This window comes from Physeter macrocephalus, chromosome 9 (genome assembly GCF_002837175.3).
Source record: "Physeter macrocephalus isolate SW-GA chromosome 9, ASM283717v5, whole genome shotgun sequence".
Lineage (NCBI taxonomy): Eukaryota > Metazoa > Chordata > Mammalia > Artiodactyla > Physeteridae > Physeter > Physeter macrocephalus.
The window spans coordinates 15,913,532-15,929,815 of NC_041222.1; the positions used below are offsets into that span (position 1 = coordinate 15,913,532).

At 40.3% G+C, this 16,284-nt stretch overlaps 1 protein-coding gene across 1 annotated transcript in view; it reads right to left on the bottom strand.

The window, feature by feature from the left end:
* Positions 1–6: 6 nt before the first annotated feature.
* Positions 7–16,284, bottom strand: part of ELP1 (elongator acetyltransferase complex subunit 1) — an 83,603-nt gene continuing 67,325 nt past the window's right edge. Inside the window, exons 31-38 of the mRNA XM_024126129.3 lie at positions 10,297–10,359; positions 9,843–9,903; positions 7,838–7,951; positions 7,035–7,146; positions 5,824–5,951; positions 5,287–5,441; positions 3,072–3,147; positions 7–90 (exon numbers count right to left, since the gene is read on the bottom strand). Coding sequence (XP_023981897.1) covers positions 23–90; positions 3,072–3,147; positions 5,287–5,441; positions 5,824–5,951; positions 7,035–7,146; positions 7,838–7,951; positions 9,843–9,903; positions 10,297–10,359 — 777 coding nt within the window. The 3' untranslated portion in view covers positions 7–22. The remainder of the gene's footprint in view (positions 91–3,071; positions 3,148–5,286; positions 5,442–5,823; positions 5,952–7,034; positions 7,147–7,837; positions 7,952–9,842; positions 9,904–10,296; positions 10,360–16,284) is intronic.

Genomic DNA, 16,284 nt, shown 5'->3' on the forward strand with positions numbered 1-16,284 from the left:
GCCCTCCTAACTGGGGTCAGAGTCACTCTAGAAGGCTCAGTTTCCACTGGGTTCTTTTGTTGATCTTTGGTGGTATAAAAAGCTCAGCATCTGAAAGGAAGGAGAGGGAAATTGTGATAGGCACACTATTTTCTCTTGGTGGGAGCTGAGGCAAGTAACTCTAAGCTAAAATTAGGCAACTGGGCTTTGCACCTACAAGACAACCATCAGAACCAGAGTTAATGTTTCATCAAACTATACACCTAAGATCTGTAAATTTTACTGTATGTAAAATTTACATCAATTATAAGAGTAAAAAGAGGGCTTCCCTGGTGGCGCAGTGGTTGCGTGTCCGCCTGCCGATGCAGGGCAGCCGGGTTCGCGCCCCGGTCTGGGAGGATCCCACATGCCGCGGAGCGGCTGGGCCCGTGAGCCATGGCCGCTGAGCCTGCGCGTCCGGAGCCTGTGCTCCGCAACGGGAGAGGCCACAACAGAGGGAGGCCCGCATACCACAAAAAAAAAAAAAAAAAAAGAGTAAAAAGAAGTAGTGGCATGTATTCAGTAAGTAAAGTTAGGACGGAAAATGCTTTATGATAAAAATTTCTGCAAACACACTGATCAATAAAAATGTCCATATTTTTAAAAAAGTAAATGGAGGAGGCAGGCGATGGTTGGGGAAAATTTACCGTTAGATAAAACTCTCAGGCCTTCTTTCAGTTAGATTTATGGAGTCACTTATCTAAGTAGGAATCATATACAGGAAGTAGAGACATGAGAAAACATGCATATATAAAGATGGTCCTTCCCAGTATTATTCATGGTACATCTGTATGACCCATACAGACATGAAAAATTATTTACATGAATATTTTGAAATGTGTGAAAAATGCTCAAGATAAAATGTTTTAAAAACATGGTTTTCATTATACATATATACATGCATGGTACACATGTACAACTAGAAATTAAATCTTAATTTTCTTTGCCATACTGTACAATCCAGATTTTCTCTACTAATCATAAGTTTTATAATTTCATATACAATTACTACTCTCTACACCCCCAGACAAAAATCTATATAGACAGAAAGACCACAAGAGGTTTTGCTTATTTATAATATTGTAAAAGCCTACTAAAATTCATTGTCAACGAGCTCCATAATTTTATGTTAAATAGTGGGTAAACTTTGAGACGCCATCTTTTTTTGAAAAAGAAACAAGTTATGAAAATAGTGTCTTATTTTTAAAAATTAGGCATAACTACAATTATATTTGATTCTTAGACTTAACCAAAAATAAATACCAAGTATTGACTTATTGGCAGTTAAGAAATTATTCTGACAAACTGTATGACAGCAGGACATGACATCTTTCACATTTCCATGTTTAAATTTCACAGCACAGAGAGTCATTTCACAAAAATATTTTGAGGGCTTTATCAATTTTTTTATCAATTTTTCCAAGGACTTCTCTTAATCCTTTGATAGTCAAATCATACTCATTTGAAGTAATTTTGTTATCAATTATAACAAGTCCAATTCGGCCATGATTTAAGCACTACTCTAGTAAAAGGTTAATCCATTTTATGAAATGGATTACATTTTTGCAGACTTGCAATCAACCTGCATGGTACTACGTTGCATCTTACTTAACACGAAACAATCAGAAAATGCCCCATCAAGTCACTGATCCCCTACTACTACTGTTAGCTGGGAAGGGGCAGGTGAGGAATATTTGAGAGGAACTAATTTTGTGAGTAGTTCATCTGCCTCTTTTTGGTTATGAGAACTTCTCCTTTCCTAAACAATCTACACTAGTGTTCCTACACAGGGACACGGATAATACATACTCTGATGATGAAGAGCCTCAAAATTTTAAAGTCTTTGAGGCTCAGCTGGGAAATGGAAGCGCTCTTTGATAAAGCCAACTAGACCACCCTAGAGAAAGGTGTGACTGAACTTGACCTGAAGGTCAGCATCAAGCCAGCAGTGAGGAAAACGGGACAGAAATCACAACTGGAATCGACACATTACAAACTAAACAATTACCAAACAGCCTCTGGTCTGAGATGAATTGTAGCATCTCAGAAATAAGGGTACGTTTTGGGACTGATACCAAAGGCAGCTTGCCAGCCTCCAGGAGGAAGGGGATCTAGGGATACAGCAGTTAACTGTCTGCATATATGAGCTTAGCTGGAATGGAAGGGAGTTAATTTATTCCTGGTAGCAATATAAGCTACCAGGAAAGTTAAACTTGACATGGCTCCCACAAAGGCTACTTCAAATGTTATCAAAATGCTACCACAGTAGAGCATTTAAATGAAAAAATTGCAGAACACTGCCTATCACATGCCAGAAATGCAAATACCAGCCGTAAAAACTGCCACCTTTTCAAAGTTAAAAAGAAGTTGCTATGCTTGACTGATCCACACGAAGGGCAAATACTGTGGCACCAAATTGATCTGTCAAAAGGTTTTTAACCAACTTTCAAAAGAAAGCCTTTATGGCTTTTAACTTTGAGGAATATGTAACCTAACTGATGAGAATCCTCTCCCCCCACCACAAAGAAACAAAACATTTTAGGAATTCAACAGAAAATGCAGATAAAATGCTAATCTTCTTTGGATTTGTTTTCAAATTATGCTGTTAATCCTAAATATGACTAAAATGGTCCAGCTCTTAAGCAAGGAATATGAAAATGTCCCCAAGACACAATGCAAAACTGCCAATAGCCAAAAAGGATGATTCAGATGAATCCTTAAAATGTATGTGCAAATTAGACTGTTTAGGAGTCACACTTCTTCAACTGTGATGTGTCTGTATGGACTAGTGTATGCCATTGCACTGACAAGTGTGTATGTCAGAACAATTTTTAAAAATTATACATTTAATGTCACATTGGATTTCTTACCCACCAACCCAGGATCCCTACACTAAAGGCATAAACTAATTTTACTAAAGATAGAATCTTAGAACTGAGGGAAAATAGTAGTGATTCCCAATCTCTCCTTATACTACTAACCATCTCAACACTTACAAAACGATACTCCTTCTGCTTAGTACTATAATAATTTAGTGAGAAAAAAATACTAACCAAGAACAGGAACTGAAGTCTTTTCTTGTTGATAAGAGGCCATGATACTATTTGCAGTAGAACTGGGACCTAGAACCTAAGTAGAAAGCAGACTGAATCAGCAAAGATTATCTTATACTTCTGCTGACTGCAAATACCAAATCTCTACCAGCAATAAATAGCCTTTCATTTTCATTATGGTCTCAAACACATATGTGATTTTAATTTGCCAGTTTCTCCAATCTCAATTCAGACCTCTACATCTCCCGTCCACCAGAAGAACAAGGTATTGATGGGGGGAAAACAGAAAAAGAAAATCTCAGTGATATATGCCTGGTCCTTTCCAAATAAATGAGCCATACCCTGGGGGGAGGGGATATAATAAGAGGTTATAGAATACACAGAGCACCAGACTGTACTCGAAGATTTGTGAGAATTTTTACATTAAAACAATTCTGTGCATTTCATGGAGGAGGATGCAAACTCCGCACATGTGTTTAAGGTAAAACAAGAGACTTCGCAGGAATTCCACGCCCGCGCGAGCCTCAGCAGGCACACCCAGGCCCTCCGCCTCGCCTTCACTCAGGTCTGCGTGTTCTCTCCTGGCGCACTCTCAGCAGTGATGTCACGTGCTCGAAACACTGCCATGTGACTATACCACGTGGCATCCTGCGCAGATGACATTACCATGCTTTACCAACCAAAGCAAAAACGCAATTTTCCTGGTCATTTCCCCTAGAAGACTCGTAAGTTGGTATCTTAGACGTTAACATGACCTGAATAGACGAGGATAAGGGAGGGCATATGGGGAAGCGCTATTAATTGTTAGTTTCAAAACCATTAGTTCTGAAGGTGATCACATTTCTTCTAAGAAATACCTATTACAGTAAATTCAAGTATTTATGGGAGGCTAATTCTCAGTTGTTTTTATTTTTATGGCTTGTAAAATGCTTTTATATCTACCTTCTCATCTAACCTTCAAAACACTCCAGTGAAGTATACAGGAGAGTATTATCCCCATTTATAACTGGGGAAATCGAGACCCAGTAAGCTGATGAGCTGATTTCCAGCCTCTCTCTCAGCTCCAAATCCACCCTTCCTATACACTGCTCGTGATGCTGGGACTGGGGGCCTGAGAAAACACCCCTCCTTTGACAGCCGTTATGCTCCAACAATAGCAGACACCAGAGGGACAGGGCAAGGCTGGACGGAGGAAGGAGAGGGAATTTGTTCCCTTGTTCGCTTGCTTTCACTCAACAGTAGCTCTGTACCCTGCAGCAGCTGTTCGTTCCAGTTTCTGTTTATTTCTATACACTTAGACTCAGCCTCATCCTGCCCCCTCGGCAATACCAGCACCAGCTGGTATCCAGCCACCCCCTTCTCCAAGGTTCAAGAACCAGCTCTGCAGGGGCCTCACCTCCAAGCGTCTAAATTCTAAGAATCCCAAACTCTTCCTTTTGTTCCTTCAGTCTTAGGGGTACAAGCGGCTGCCCACAGTTACAATCTCAATGTTCCTTCTCTGTGTTCCCTTTCTGCCTTCTCAGTCCTCTAGTACTTGGTTAACCAGTTCCATATATTAAACTCTCTGATAAAATAACAGCTGTGGTTTTTGTTTTTCCTTAATGGGCTCTGACTGATAAACCAGCCTTTCTGAATCAAAACTGAAACTTTGAACAATAGACCTGAGATGTAAGAGACTGAGCAGATATACACAATAAATAGATGACAATACATTAGAATTCTTGATGGGACACAAACAGCTTTAACATAATTAGCAAGCTTGCTACAACCAACACAGAAGTGACAAGTCAAATTTACTGTAAAACAAGAGAAAAAGCAATTGTCTGGGCTTCCTTTAAAGAACTCAGATCCCATCCATAAGTCTGAACAGAGGTGAGAGGCCAATTCTGGTCCTAGCTTGCCCCCTACCCTGACCAATCTCACCGAAGGTCAGGGGCAACCGTCTGACTTTCCCATCTTCTCCATGACAGCAGTTTCATGCAGAAAGGAGAAATAAAAAGCAAACTTAACCTAGGCCAAGGTGTACTATGAACTATACTGTCAAACATAAAATCTTCTTACTGACAGCTTAAACATAAGCCTAAGACAATTTAACTATTGTATGTTTTAAGAACAGGAAAGTCTTTTACTCTATTAAGAGATTGTGTGAGAGTAATAACCTGTCAAAGTGATTTTTTAAAAAAAGAAGCACATTCTGTCTTTGAGGAAAACTTACAGGTGTAGCTGAACTCTGCTGGGGGGTGAGAGTCCAAATTTCTGGAAGTGACCTTTCCATTAGCTGCAGAGTATCTTCAAAGGCCTTCTGTAATTCCCTTCCTTGCTCATCAAACTCAAAGAGAAAGAGTATCTTTAAAATATGGTATATTTCATCTAGGGAGAAGAAATTTGAGAGTGGTAAGTTGTATCACCAGCTCCATTGCTAGAATCCTAACAGGAGTTTCTTTCCCAAGTGAAAATATCTAATAGCATACTACAATATCTCCCTCATTTTCTTCTTTCTCCCCAAAAGCTGGAATAATTCAACATATCTACTACAAAAAGAAAACAAACCCACTAGAGCCAAGCAGGAAAGCAGTGCGTCCACCGTCTTTATCCTGGTTTCAGTGATAGTCTCTCACAGCTCAGGTAGGTGGATGCCAAAGAGGAAGACGTCTAGGCTATTGGCTGAGAAGTTTTGTTTCAGGAATGCACCCTGAAGTGACGAATTTACTATGCTTTTTGTGGGCAAGAATCATCAGTATTGAGACTATACCTTTCAATTTTTCAGTGCCCTGCACCACTTCACTCAATGCCTCCAAAAGGGCCAGATCCTCCAGTGGACTCCCTTCCTTGAGGCTGTGCTTCTTCCGTTCTGCTTTGCGCCGATTCTTAGATGATCTCCTGTTAGAAATTAGACATGTTTTAAAAGGGGCTCTCCTTGTGCTGAACAGATTAAAATGAATGTAACTATTGGCCACCAACTTTCTGGGACACCAGAGTATATACAGATGGTATTTGTATTTTGGGGAAAATGGTGAAGGTGTTAAAATGATACATAAAAATTAAATTGGGAGAGAAAAGGCAGGAAGTAATAAGGAAAACCCTAAAAAGTGATGCCTGGCCTTGAAGTTTTGATTAAAATACAGAATAAAATCGGATTTCATCTGATAATAAGAGGTAGAAAAATGAAAAGAAGAACAAACAGCTTCAATTTTGTAGCAAAAACCAAATAAGTTTAAAGGCAACAAAATTAAGCTGAAGTAAGATAACAGACATACCAGACTGGAATTTGAATATCATAAAATATATATGAATCCCACATTCTCTCCTGCCTCAGAGGTCTTTAATTATGCCATTTGTTTTGTCTGGGACTCTCACCCCAACTCTCAAAGCCCAGTTCTAGGTGGCTTCCTTGCAGTTTCTGACTGCCCCACACAACCTCACAGGTCTCCATTCTGAATTCCTAAAGCACAATTTGGTTTAAATACATAATCTTGCATTATATACTTTTGTTTCCCAAGGAAGAGTACAAGCTCTTATAACTCACATCTCCTTAAAAGGTTTTGGTAACATCCACTACAACTAGCTCGATTATACTTCTGACCAGTTGAATTTTGAATTGAAGAAGTGTGAAATCTTTTTTCTTTATAATCTTTATATTTTTCTCAGTGCTTACAAATTATAGTCACTTAATATTTCTTAAATGAATAAAGTCAGATGTCATATATAAATTGAGTACCCAGTGTAAGTACCACGTGGGTGATGGGCAAACACACAGGCCACGAAGCTGCAGCAGAAAACATTTCAAAGCTGAGTCTAATCTCTTAGATATGCTGGGAAGGTCCTTGCACAGCTTCCACCAGGGCCTTGAAGAATGTCCTCCCCCTCCTGCTGCACTGTCCTGTTGGAAAACTGACCTATTTACTTGTACTTTCTCCATATACCCAGGGCACGGTCAATGTGCTGAATAAACATGATACATACGCTGATATTCTGGAGTTACTGTGGGAATATTTGCCACTCATGTCACTGCCACTCATGACACTGCTAGTTTCAGAGAAGAGATCTGACTCTTGACCGTGGGGTGCCTCATCATCTAGAAGAGAAGAACCAGACAGAATGAAAACTACCTGCAAATGAGGGTTTACCTTCAGTGGGGTAAGGGAACTACAGTTAACCAGGTCATATCTAAGGACATATGAAAACTAGTACAAAGTTGACCTCAAAATGAAATAAGATAATAAATACAGTTTTATTACTGTAAACTAGTACTTTACCAAACTTTATTCTTTTTACATAAAAAATTTTTATTTATTTATCTAGCTAGCTGCACTGGGTCTTAGTTGTGGCAAGTGGGATCTTTGTTGCCGTGTGCAAGATCTTCGTTGTGGCGTGTGGGATCTAGTTCCCTGACCAGGGATCGAACCTGGGCCCCCTGCGTTGGGAGTGCAGTCTTAACCACTGGACCACCAGGGAAGTCTTTTATTTTTTTGAAAGCAAAGGAACTTCTGGAAATGAGGAGATCACTGTGTAAATACAGCAGTCCGCTGCTCTGGTCAGGGTGTGGAGAGAATGTTTGGCAGAGCTCTGCCCGTTGGTGCCTGGTCCTGCCCCCAAGCTCTCCCCAGTACCCACAACAGAGACCCTCACAGACCCTCAGAGGCCCCGGACTTCCACTTGGCACAGTAATCACACTGCGGGAGGGACAGTAAGCAGCTAAGACAAAGTGCGATGCTGCCCCTCACCCAACCCCCGCCAAGCATCGGTGTCTTCAGGTGGGCACTCACCCAGATGCACCTGCTGTGCTTGCTCCTTGAGCTCTCGCACCACCAATAGACGTGCTTTATGGCGACTGAATGTAGCTGTCTGAGAGTCCAGAAATGCCATATAATTTTTCTGGGCTAAGGGTGCAGATGGAAAATAATTTGAGCACGTTTAAACAAAGAGATAAAACTAGAGTGGGAGGGTGGGTATGAGGGAGTTGGAGCTTAACAAAGAAAAGAAGTTACCAGGTTTTTCAAGCAAGAATTTTTTCTTTAATGAGAAGTAACCAACATTGCTATAGGAGAAAGAACTAGAGATTGAGATTCCAGATCTTAAGGTTCATCATCATCATCCTAGAATACTCTCTACCACTAAACTTACAAAATCACCTGAACAAAAGACTTGGTATCTAACCCAAGAGAAGACTAGTAAATTAAAGAAGTGCACAGGAAGCTGTTAACAAAAATAGAAGGAAAGTCACTGAAATGCTTCTTAAACATATAAGTATTAGGTCTTTGTAGATGAACTGTCAGCACTTTTTCTAGGTTCTAATTAGTGGAGAAAAATCCACGTAAGAGTGGGCTAGATGGATTGTTATAAGGCCAGGAAGGATGCTTCCAGTATCCAGTTAGGAGTACTTAAAGTGAATGATACACAAAGAACCCTCCCAGTCTTGAGTAGGACAGGGTAGTAGAGAGCAGGCAGGGTAAGAATATGAATACATGTTAATGTCAGAAAGGCCAGACATTACTTACAGGGCAGACTGTGCAGAGCTTAAAATCAACCTCTACTCCCAAAGACTTTTATAAGTCAAACTGATGTCCTTCTTTTACACTTTGCTTTTAAGGGATACAGTGAACACGAGAGTATTCTAGAACTGATAACACTCATCTGTTATTGAGGAACCATCTGCAAAGGTTCTTCTTTTTATTATTATTATTATTTTTTGGGCTGCGCCACAGAGCATGCAGGATCTTAGTTCCCCGACCAGGGATCAAACCCGAGCCCCCTGCAGTGGAAGTGCAGAGTCTTAACCACTGGACCACCAGGGAAGTCCCTGCTTATTTTAAAAAATTATTTTGAAAAAGTTTCAAACCTACTTAAAGCTTGCAGTAATTCAATGTACATACATATACCCTTCACTTAAGTTTATCAATTATTAACATTTTGCCATATTTTGGCTTCCTCTGTTTCTACACACACACACACACACACACACACACACACATATTTCTGTGGAACCCTCTGAGAGGAAGTTGCAGATATGATTCTTCCCTCTTAAATACTTCAGCATCTCTCTCTTAAGAATCAGGATATCATCTATATAACCACAATACAATTATTAAATGCAGGAAATTAACCATTTGATACAATATTATCTAATATACAGTTCATATTTAAGTTTACCAACTATTCCCAAAGATTCTTTTTTGGGGGGGGGGGCTCTCACTGTAGTGGCCTCTCCTGTTGCGGAGCACAGGCTCCGGATGCACAGAGGAAATTAACCATTTGATACAATATTATCTAATATACAGTTCATATTTAAGTTTACCAACTATTCCCAAAGATTCTTTTTTGGGGGGGGGGGCTCTCACTGTAGTGGCCTCTCCTGTCGCGGAGCACAGGCTCCGGATGCACAGGCTCAGCGGCCATGGCTCACGGGCCCAGCCGCTCCGCGGCATGTGGGATACTCCTGGACCGGGGCATGAACCTGTGTCCCTTGCGTTGGCAGGCGGACTCTCAACCACTGCGCCACCAGGGAAGCCCCCCAAAGATTCTTAATTGTATCTTATCACAGGTTTTTAACATTCAAATAAGTTATGTGCTACTATTTAGCAACTTAGCATATTTAAAAACCACGGTCAGAAGTAAATTTCACACCCAGTGGAGAACTCTGACTCGATATAATGAGTCCTTTCATCACTGACATGATTAAAGGATGTAATAACACAGGCAGTACTCTCCCGTCTCCCTCTCCCCCGGCAGTTCTATACTTCCAAATCAGGAATTCTAAAATGTAACCCTCACCTTCTAAAATGGAAGGCTTTACGTTGGTTTCTATAATATCTGGTCTGTTATATTTATGTACCTAAAAAAAAAAAAAAAAACAAACAACAATTTTAGGCAGGAAAACTTCAAATCACTGGAAAGTTAAGATACTTGGAAATGGATCACTTTCAGAGGTGACAGGATATTTTGCAGAGGAGTAGGCCTCCTATAAGGTAGCCAATGAAAACTCAATTCATTTCAGTAAAAATTAGTAATATTTCACATTTAGAGGACTGACTAATTCCAAACATCAAGAATAAATTTTTTAAATGGTTTAAAAAGCACTGCTTATCCTTCGACCAGGAACCTGAACTATTTCTAACAGACTTCAGTAGCTCAGAAGACAAGGGACTCCGGCTGACACTGTCTCCCCTGTGCAGGCTCTTGCTCCGCTTAGCACTTCATGCAGGGAGGAGTTTTGAAGTCCTCTTACCAGTCTCAGAGCTTCTTCCCAGGCAGCTCCTTCTAACAGCAAGAGCACAGCTTCTTCATAATCCTGACAGGGGAACATCAAGGAAGGTAACAGGCTAACGGAGCAAGCGTGTTAGATGCCACCACAATAAACTGCAAAACTGCCCCCAGAGCCGCCCCCCTCTGCCTTTCCAGCCTATCACTCACAGTCCCAGTTGGTGGGACTGGCCTAGAGTACATGCTCGATAAATATTGATGCAAGAGACAAAGGAGGGGTGTCAATTCTGGAAATGATCACAAAGCACAAGCTAAGCATCACCTCTCTACATTCCTGAGCATCAAAACCAAGAGAGAGACTGTTAGAAATGCCCATTTCCCCAGCTGCACCTCCAAATCTGATTCCGGAGGTTTAGGTGGGCTCCTGAATTGACAAGTGCACACTCTGAAAAAATGGTAGACTAGAATAGTAATCTTCTAAACCATTTTTTCTTTTTCAATGTTTTTTTCTTTTTATTTTGAACAACTTCAAACCTACAAAAAACTGATGACTGTGATAAACACCTGCATACCCTACAGTCTTTAACCATTTGTGATGCTTATATCCTTACCACTAAAAACTTTTGATCATGTACCCCAATACATAATTACTTAATGTACTTAAAAAGCATATGAAACAAAACATGTTTTTAAAAGATGAAATATATGAGACAACTGGCTGGGTTTCTTCAAGTAATCTCTGTCTGTCATAAAAAGGGGGGGTGTATACATTAGATAAAAGGGATTTAAAGGACATAATAAAACGCAATACATGTCCCTAGACTGGAATCTAATTTGGATCGATCTACTGTAAACAATTTTGGAATACTGAGGGAACTTAAATTGTAATTATTAGATGAATTAAAATGTGTCAACATGGAGAGATGAAGATCATAACCAAACACACCAAATTTACAAACAGAACAAACAGCATAATTTCATTTTGGTTAAAAATACGTGTGTGTGTGTGGAGAGAGGGGGTGGGGAAGAGAAAGAAAGGAGAGAGAAAACTCTAGAAAGAAAACAGGAGGTGCTAATAATAGCAATCTCTGAGTGGAAGGAATGAGATGTTTTATTTTCTTGTATTTGCTTTCAGCACCTTAAACAATCTATAATACATATATACTACTTTTAATAGGTTATTTTTAATTTAAAAGATTAAACATTTTCTTCCGAGACCCCAAAGGATCCTTGCAGGCCTATACCACATGTCCCAGAGAAACAAGGTAGGATGTGTTTTGCTTGACTGGCAATGTGTGAGTGTGTATGTTTTATTGAGATTAAATTCACATAACATACACTGAATGATTTTAAAGTGTGTAATTCGATGGTGTTTACTATATCACAATGTTGGTAACCACAAGCTCTCACTACTTTCAAAATTTTTTTATCATCACATAAAAACACTCCATATCCATTAACCAATCCCTCCTTATTTCCCACTCCTCTCACCCCCTGGTAACTTCTAACCTGCTTTCTGTCTCTCTGGATTTGCCTAACCTGGATATATTGTAAAAAAGGAACCATACAATAGGTGACTTTTTGTGTCTGACTTATTTCACTTAGCATATGTTTTTAAGATTCATCCAAGTTGTACCATCTACCAGTTCTTTGTTCCTTTCTTTCCCCTTAATTTATTTATTTTTGATTGTAGTAAAATTTAATATAAAATTTACCCTTTTAACCATTTACTGTACAGTTCGGTGGCATTAAGCAAATTCACACTGTTGTGAAACCATCACCACCATCAGTCTCCAAAACGTTTTTTATCTTGCAGAACTGAAATTCTATATCCATTAAACAGTAAATCCCCATGTTCCCCTACCCCCAGCCTCTAGCAACCATCATTATACTTTCTGTCCAGATGAATCTGACTACTCTAGTTACTTCATGTAAGTAGAATCATACAATATTTGTCCTTTTATGTGACTTATTTCACTCAGCATAATGTTTTCAAGCTTCATCTAAGTTGTAGCATGCATCAGTTTTTCATTCTTTTTTGACTGAATAATATTCCTCTGTGTGTGTGTATGTGTGTGTCTGTGCATGTGTGCACATATCACAATTTATCTGTTCATCTGTCATTGATGGACATTTGGGTTGTTTCCACCTTTTGGCTATTATAATGCTCTATAAATATAAACATTTGTGTACAAGTTTCTTTGTGGACATATGTTTCCATTTCTCTTGAGTATATATTTAGGGGTGGAACTGTTGAATCATATGGTAATGCTATGCTTAACTTTTTGAGGAACCACCAAACTCTTCCATGGCAGCTGCACCATTTTACATTCCCACTAGCAATATACAAGGGTTCCTATTTCTCCACATCTTTGACAACACTTATTTTTCATTCTTTTGATTAAAACAATTCTAGTGGGTATGAAGTGATAGCTCACTGTGGTTTGTTTTTTTTTAACATCTTTATTGGAGTATAACTGTTTTACAATAGTGTGTTAGTTTCTCCTTTACAACAAAGTGAATCAGTTACACATATACATATGTTCCCATATCTCTTCCCTCTTGTGTCTCCCTCCCTCCCACCCTCCCTATCCCACCCCTCTCGGTGGTCACAAAGCACAGAGGTGATCTCCCTGTGCTATGCGGCAGCTTCCCACTAGCTATCTAATTTACATTTGGTCTCACTGTGGTTTTGATTTACATTTCTTTAATGAACAACGATGTTGAACATCTCTTCATGTGGTTAATGGCCATCTGTATATCTTCTTTGGAGAAATATGTATTTAAGTCTTTTGGCCATTTCAAACAAAATGAGTTGTTTGTCCTTTTGTTCTTGAGTTGTAAGAGTTCTTTACATATTCTGGACATAACAAGGAAACTATAAACCAATATTCCTTGTGAAAGAGCACAAAAGCCTCAAGTAAACTTTCGAATCCACCAATATAGGTCATACATTATGACCAAGTTGGGTTTAACTCAGGGATGCAAGATTGGTTTAACATTCAAAAGTCAGTGTAGAAGAGTGATCAAGATGGTGGAGTAGTAGGACATGAAGCTCACCCCCTCCCACAAATATATCAGAAGTACACATACATGTGGAACAATTCTCAAAGAATATCTACCAAACTCTGGCAGAGGACCTCAGACCTCTGAAAGAGCAAGAAAATCTCCATGTAACTGGGTAGGACAAAAGAAAAAAAAAGAAAGTGAGAAAGGAATCTGGACAGGACCTGGGCCCTTGGGAGGGATCTGTGAAAGAGGAAAGGTTCCTGTACCCCAGGAAGTCCCCTCACCAGTGGGGAGATCAGCTGGGACAGAGGGGGAGCTTTGGAGCCTGGGAGGAGAATGCAGCAATTGGTTTGCAGCAGCTAGAATGGAGAGACAGACAGTGCCACCGCCCTGCACTCCCCAGCCTAAGATGCATGTCCTCTGGTATGGGCGGGGGCTGGGTGTGTAAACTTGGGCTTTGGAGATCAGACCCATGTAGACAACTGGGGTGGGCTGCACGCAAACAGCCTGAAGGGGCTAGAGTCTGGTGCAACCACACCTGAGAGTATACGCCTAGGCTGCTTTAGAGGCCAGGTGCCATTGTGTGGGTGGTGCGTGAGGGGAGGGGCAGGACCTGCCACTACAGCCTTTTTCCCTGCAGAAGCTCTCAGGCAGCAGAACACCGCCTACACGAGCTCCAGGAGCGGTCACGAGCCACGGCTACCCTCTGGGCTTTCGGAGTAATCACCAGCTGCCACCACCACCCTTCTGGACTCCAGGAGTGGTTGTGAGCCGCCTCTACTCCCATCGCATGCTCCAAGGGGTGCGCATGATCTGCCAGTGCCACCAAGAACCCCAGGACCAGGCACTAGCTCCCATATCTGCACACCCCCTATCAAGGGGATGATGGCCAGCACATGCTGAGGAAAGAGGCTACAGGTATCTGTAAAAAAACAGCCCTCATGGGACTTTCCTGGTGGTCCAGTGGTTAAGAATCTGCTTCCAATACAGGGGATGTAGGTTCGATCCTTGGTCGGGGAACTAAGATCCCACATGCCATGGGACAACTAAGCCTGCATGCTCTGTAGCCCGTGTGCCACAACTAGAGTGAAGCCCGTGCGCCGCAATGAAAGATCCCACATGCCACAACAAAGATCCCACGTGCCACAACTAAGACCTGATGCAGCCAAATAAATAAATAAATAATAAACACAGCCCTCGCACCAAAAATATTAAACCCACACAAGATACACAGGGACGGACCCACATATAAATGGCCCTCCAAGACAAGAGTAGCTAACTTTCTCCTAAACTCACAGAATAAGAGAAATATAAGTAAAATGAAGAAGCAGAGGAACCACTCACAGTTAAAAGACCAAGAGAATTCCCCTGAAAGAACAAATAAACAGACCTCTTCAGTCAAATAGACACCAATTTCAAAAAGGAGATAATGGAAATACTGAAAGAATTAAGGAAGGCTATTGATAGAAATGCAGAGTACTGTAAAAAAAAAAAGCCAGGATCCTCCTGCATATAAATAGCCTTCCAAGACTACAGTAGATAATTGTTTCTCATAAACTCACAGAATAAGAGAAATATAAGTAAAATGAAGAAGCAGAGGAACCACTCACAGTTAAAAGACCAAGAGAATTCCCCTGAAAGAACAAATAAACAGACCTCTTCAGTCAAATAGACACCAATTTCAAAAAGGAGATAATGGAAATACTGAAAGAATTAAGGAAGGCTATTGATAGAAATGCAGAGTACTGTAAAAAAAAAAAAAAAGGAACTAGAAACTATAAAGTGTAACCAAGAAAAATTAGAAAACTCATTTGCTGAGATGACGACTGAACTAAAAGCAATGAACAGCAGAATAAATAATGCACAAGAACAAATAAGTGACCTGGAAGATATCAATAGAATAATGGAAATCACCCAATCAGGACAGCAGACAGAAAGGCAAATTAAAAAAAAAAAAGAAAATGAAAGCAATATAAGAGACCTATGGGATAATATAAAGCATGCCAATGGGGAAAGAAAATGTATTTGAAGAAATTATGGCTGAAAACTTCCCAAACATAAAGAAGGAGACATATCCAGGTATAGGAAACAAAGAGGGTCCCAAACAAGGTAAGCCCAAATATACCTACACCAAGACATATTATAATACAAATAGCAAAAGTTGAAGAGAGGATTCTAAAAGCAGCAAGAAAAAAACAAAGAGTTAATTACAAGGGACCCCCATAAGGCTATCAGCTGATTTCTCTACAGAAACGTTGCAAGGCCAGAAGGGAGGGGCAAGATATATTCAAAGTCCTGAAAGGGAAAAGTCTGCAACCTACGATACTCAACAAGATTATCATTTAGAATAGAAAGAAAGATAAAGAATTTCTCAGACAAGCAGAAACTAAAAGAATACAGCAATAATAAACCTATCCTAAAGGAAATATTGAAACGTCTTCTCTAAATAGAAAAGAAGAATATATAAGAAACAGAAAATCACAATTGGAAAGCAAATCATCTAAATAAGCCAGTACAGAGATTAAAAAAAAAAAATTTCTGTGAAAGTGATGATAACCACAATAAACAGCAAAAGGATGAACATGAATATGTAAAAGAAGACATCAAAATCATAAAATGTGGGTGAGGAGAGTAAGAAAATGTAGATTTTTTTTTCATTTCCTAGAATGTGTTTGAGCCTATACGACTAGCAGTCTAAGGCAAGCAGATACAGGATGGGGTTAACATAGTGGAAAAACAGGGTAACCACAAATCAAAGACATACAATAGATTCAAAAAACCAAAAAGAACAGAAGTATAATACAAAAGAAAATCATCGGGGGCTTCCCTGGTGGCGCAGTGGTTGCGTGTCCGCCTGCCGATGCAGGGGAACCGGGTTCGCGCCCCCGTCTGGGAGGATCCCACATGCCGTGGAGCGGCTGGGCCCGTGAGCCATGGCCGCTGAGCCTGTGCGTCCGGAGCCTGTGCTCCGCAACGGGAGAGGCCACAGCAGAGGGAGGCCCGC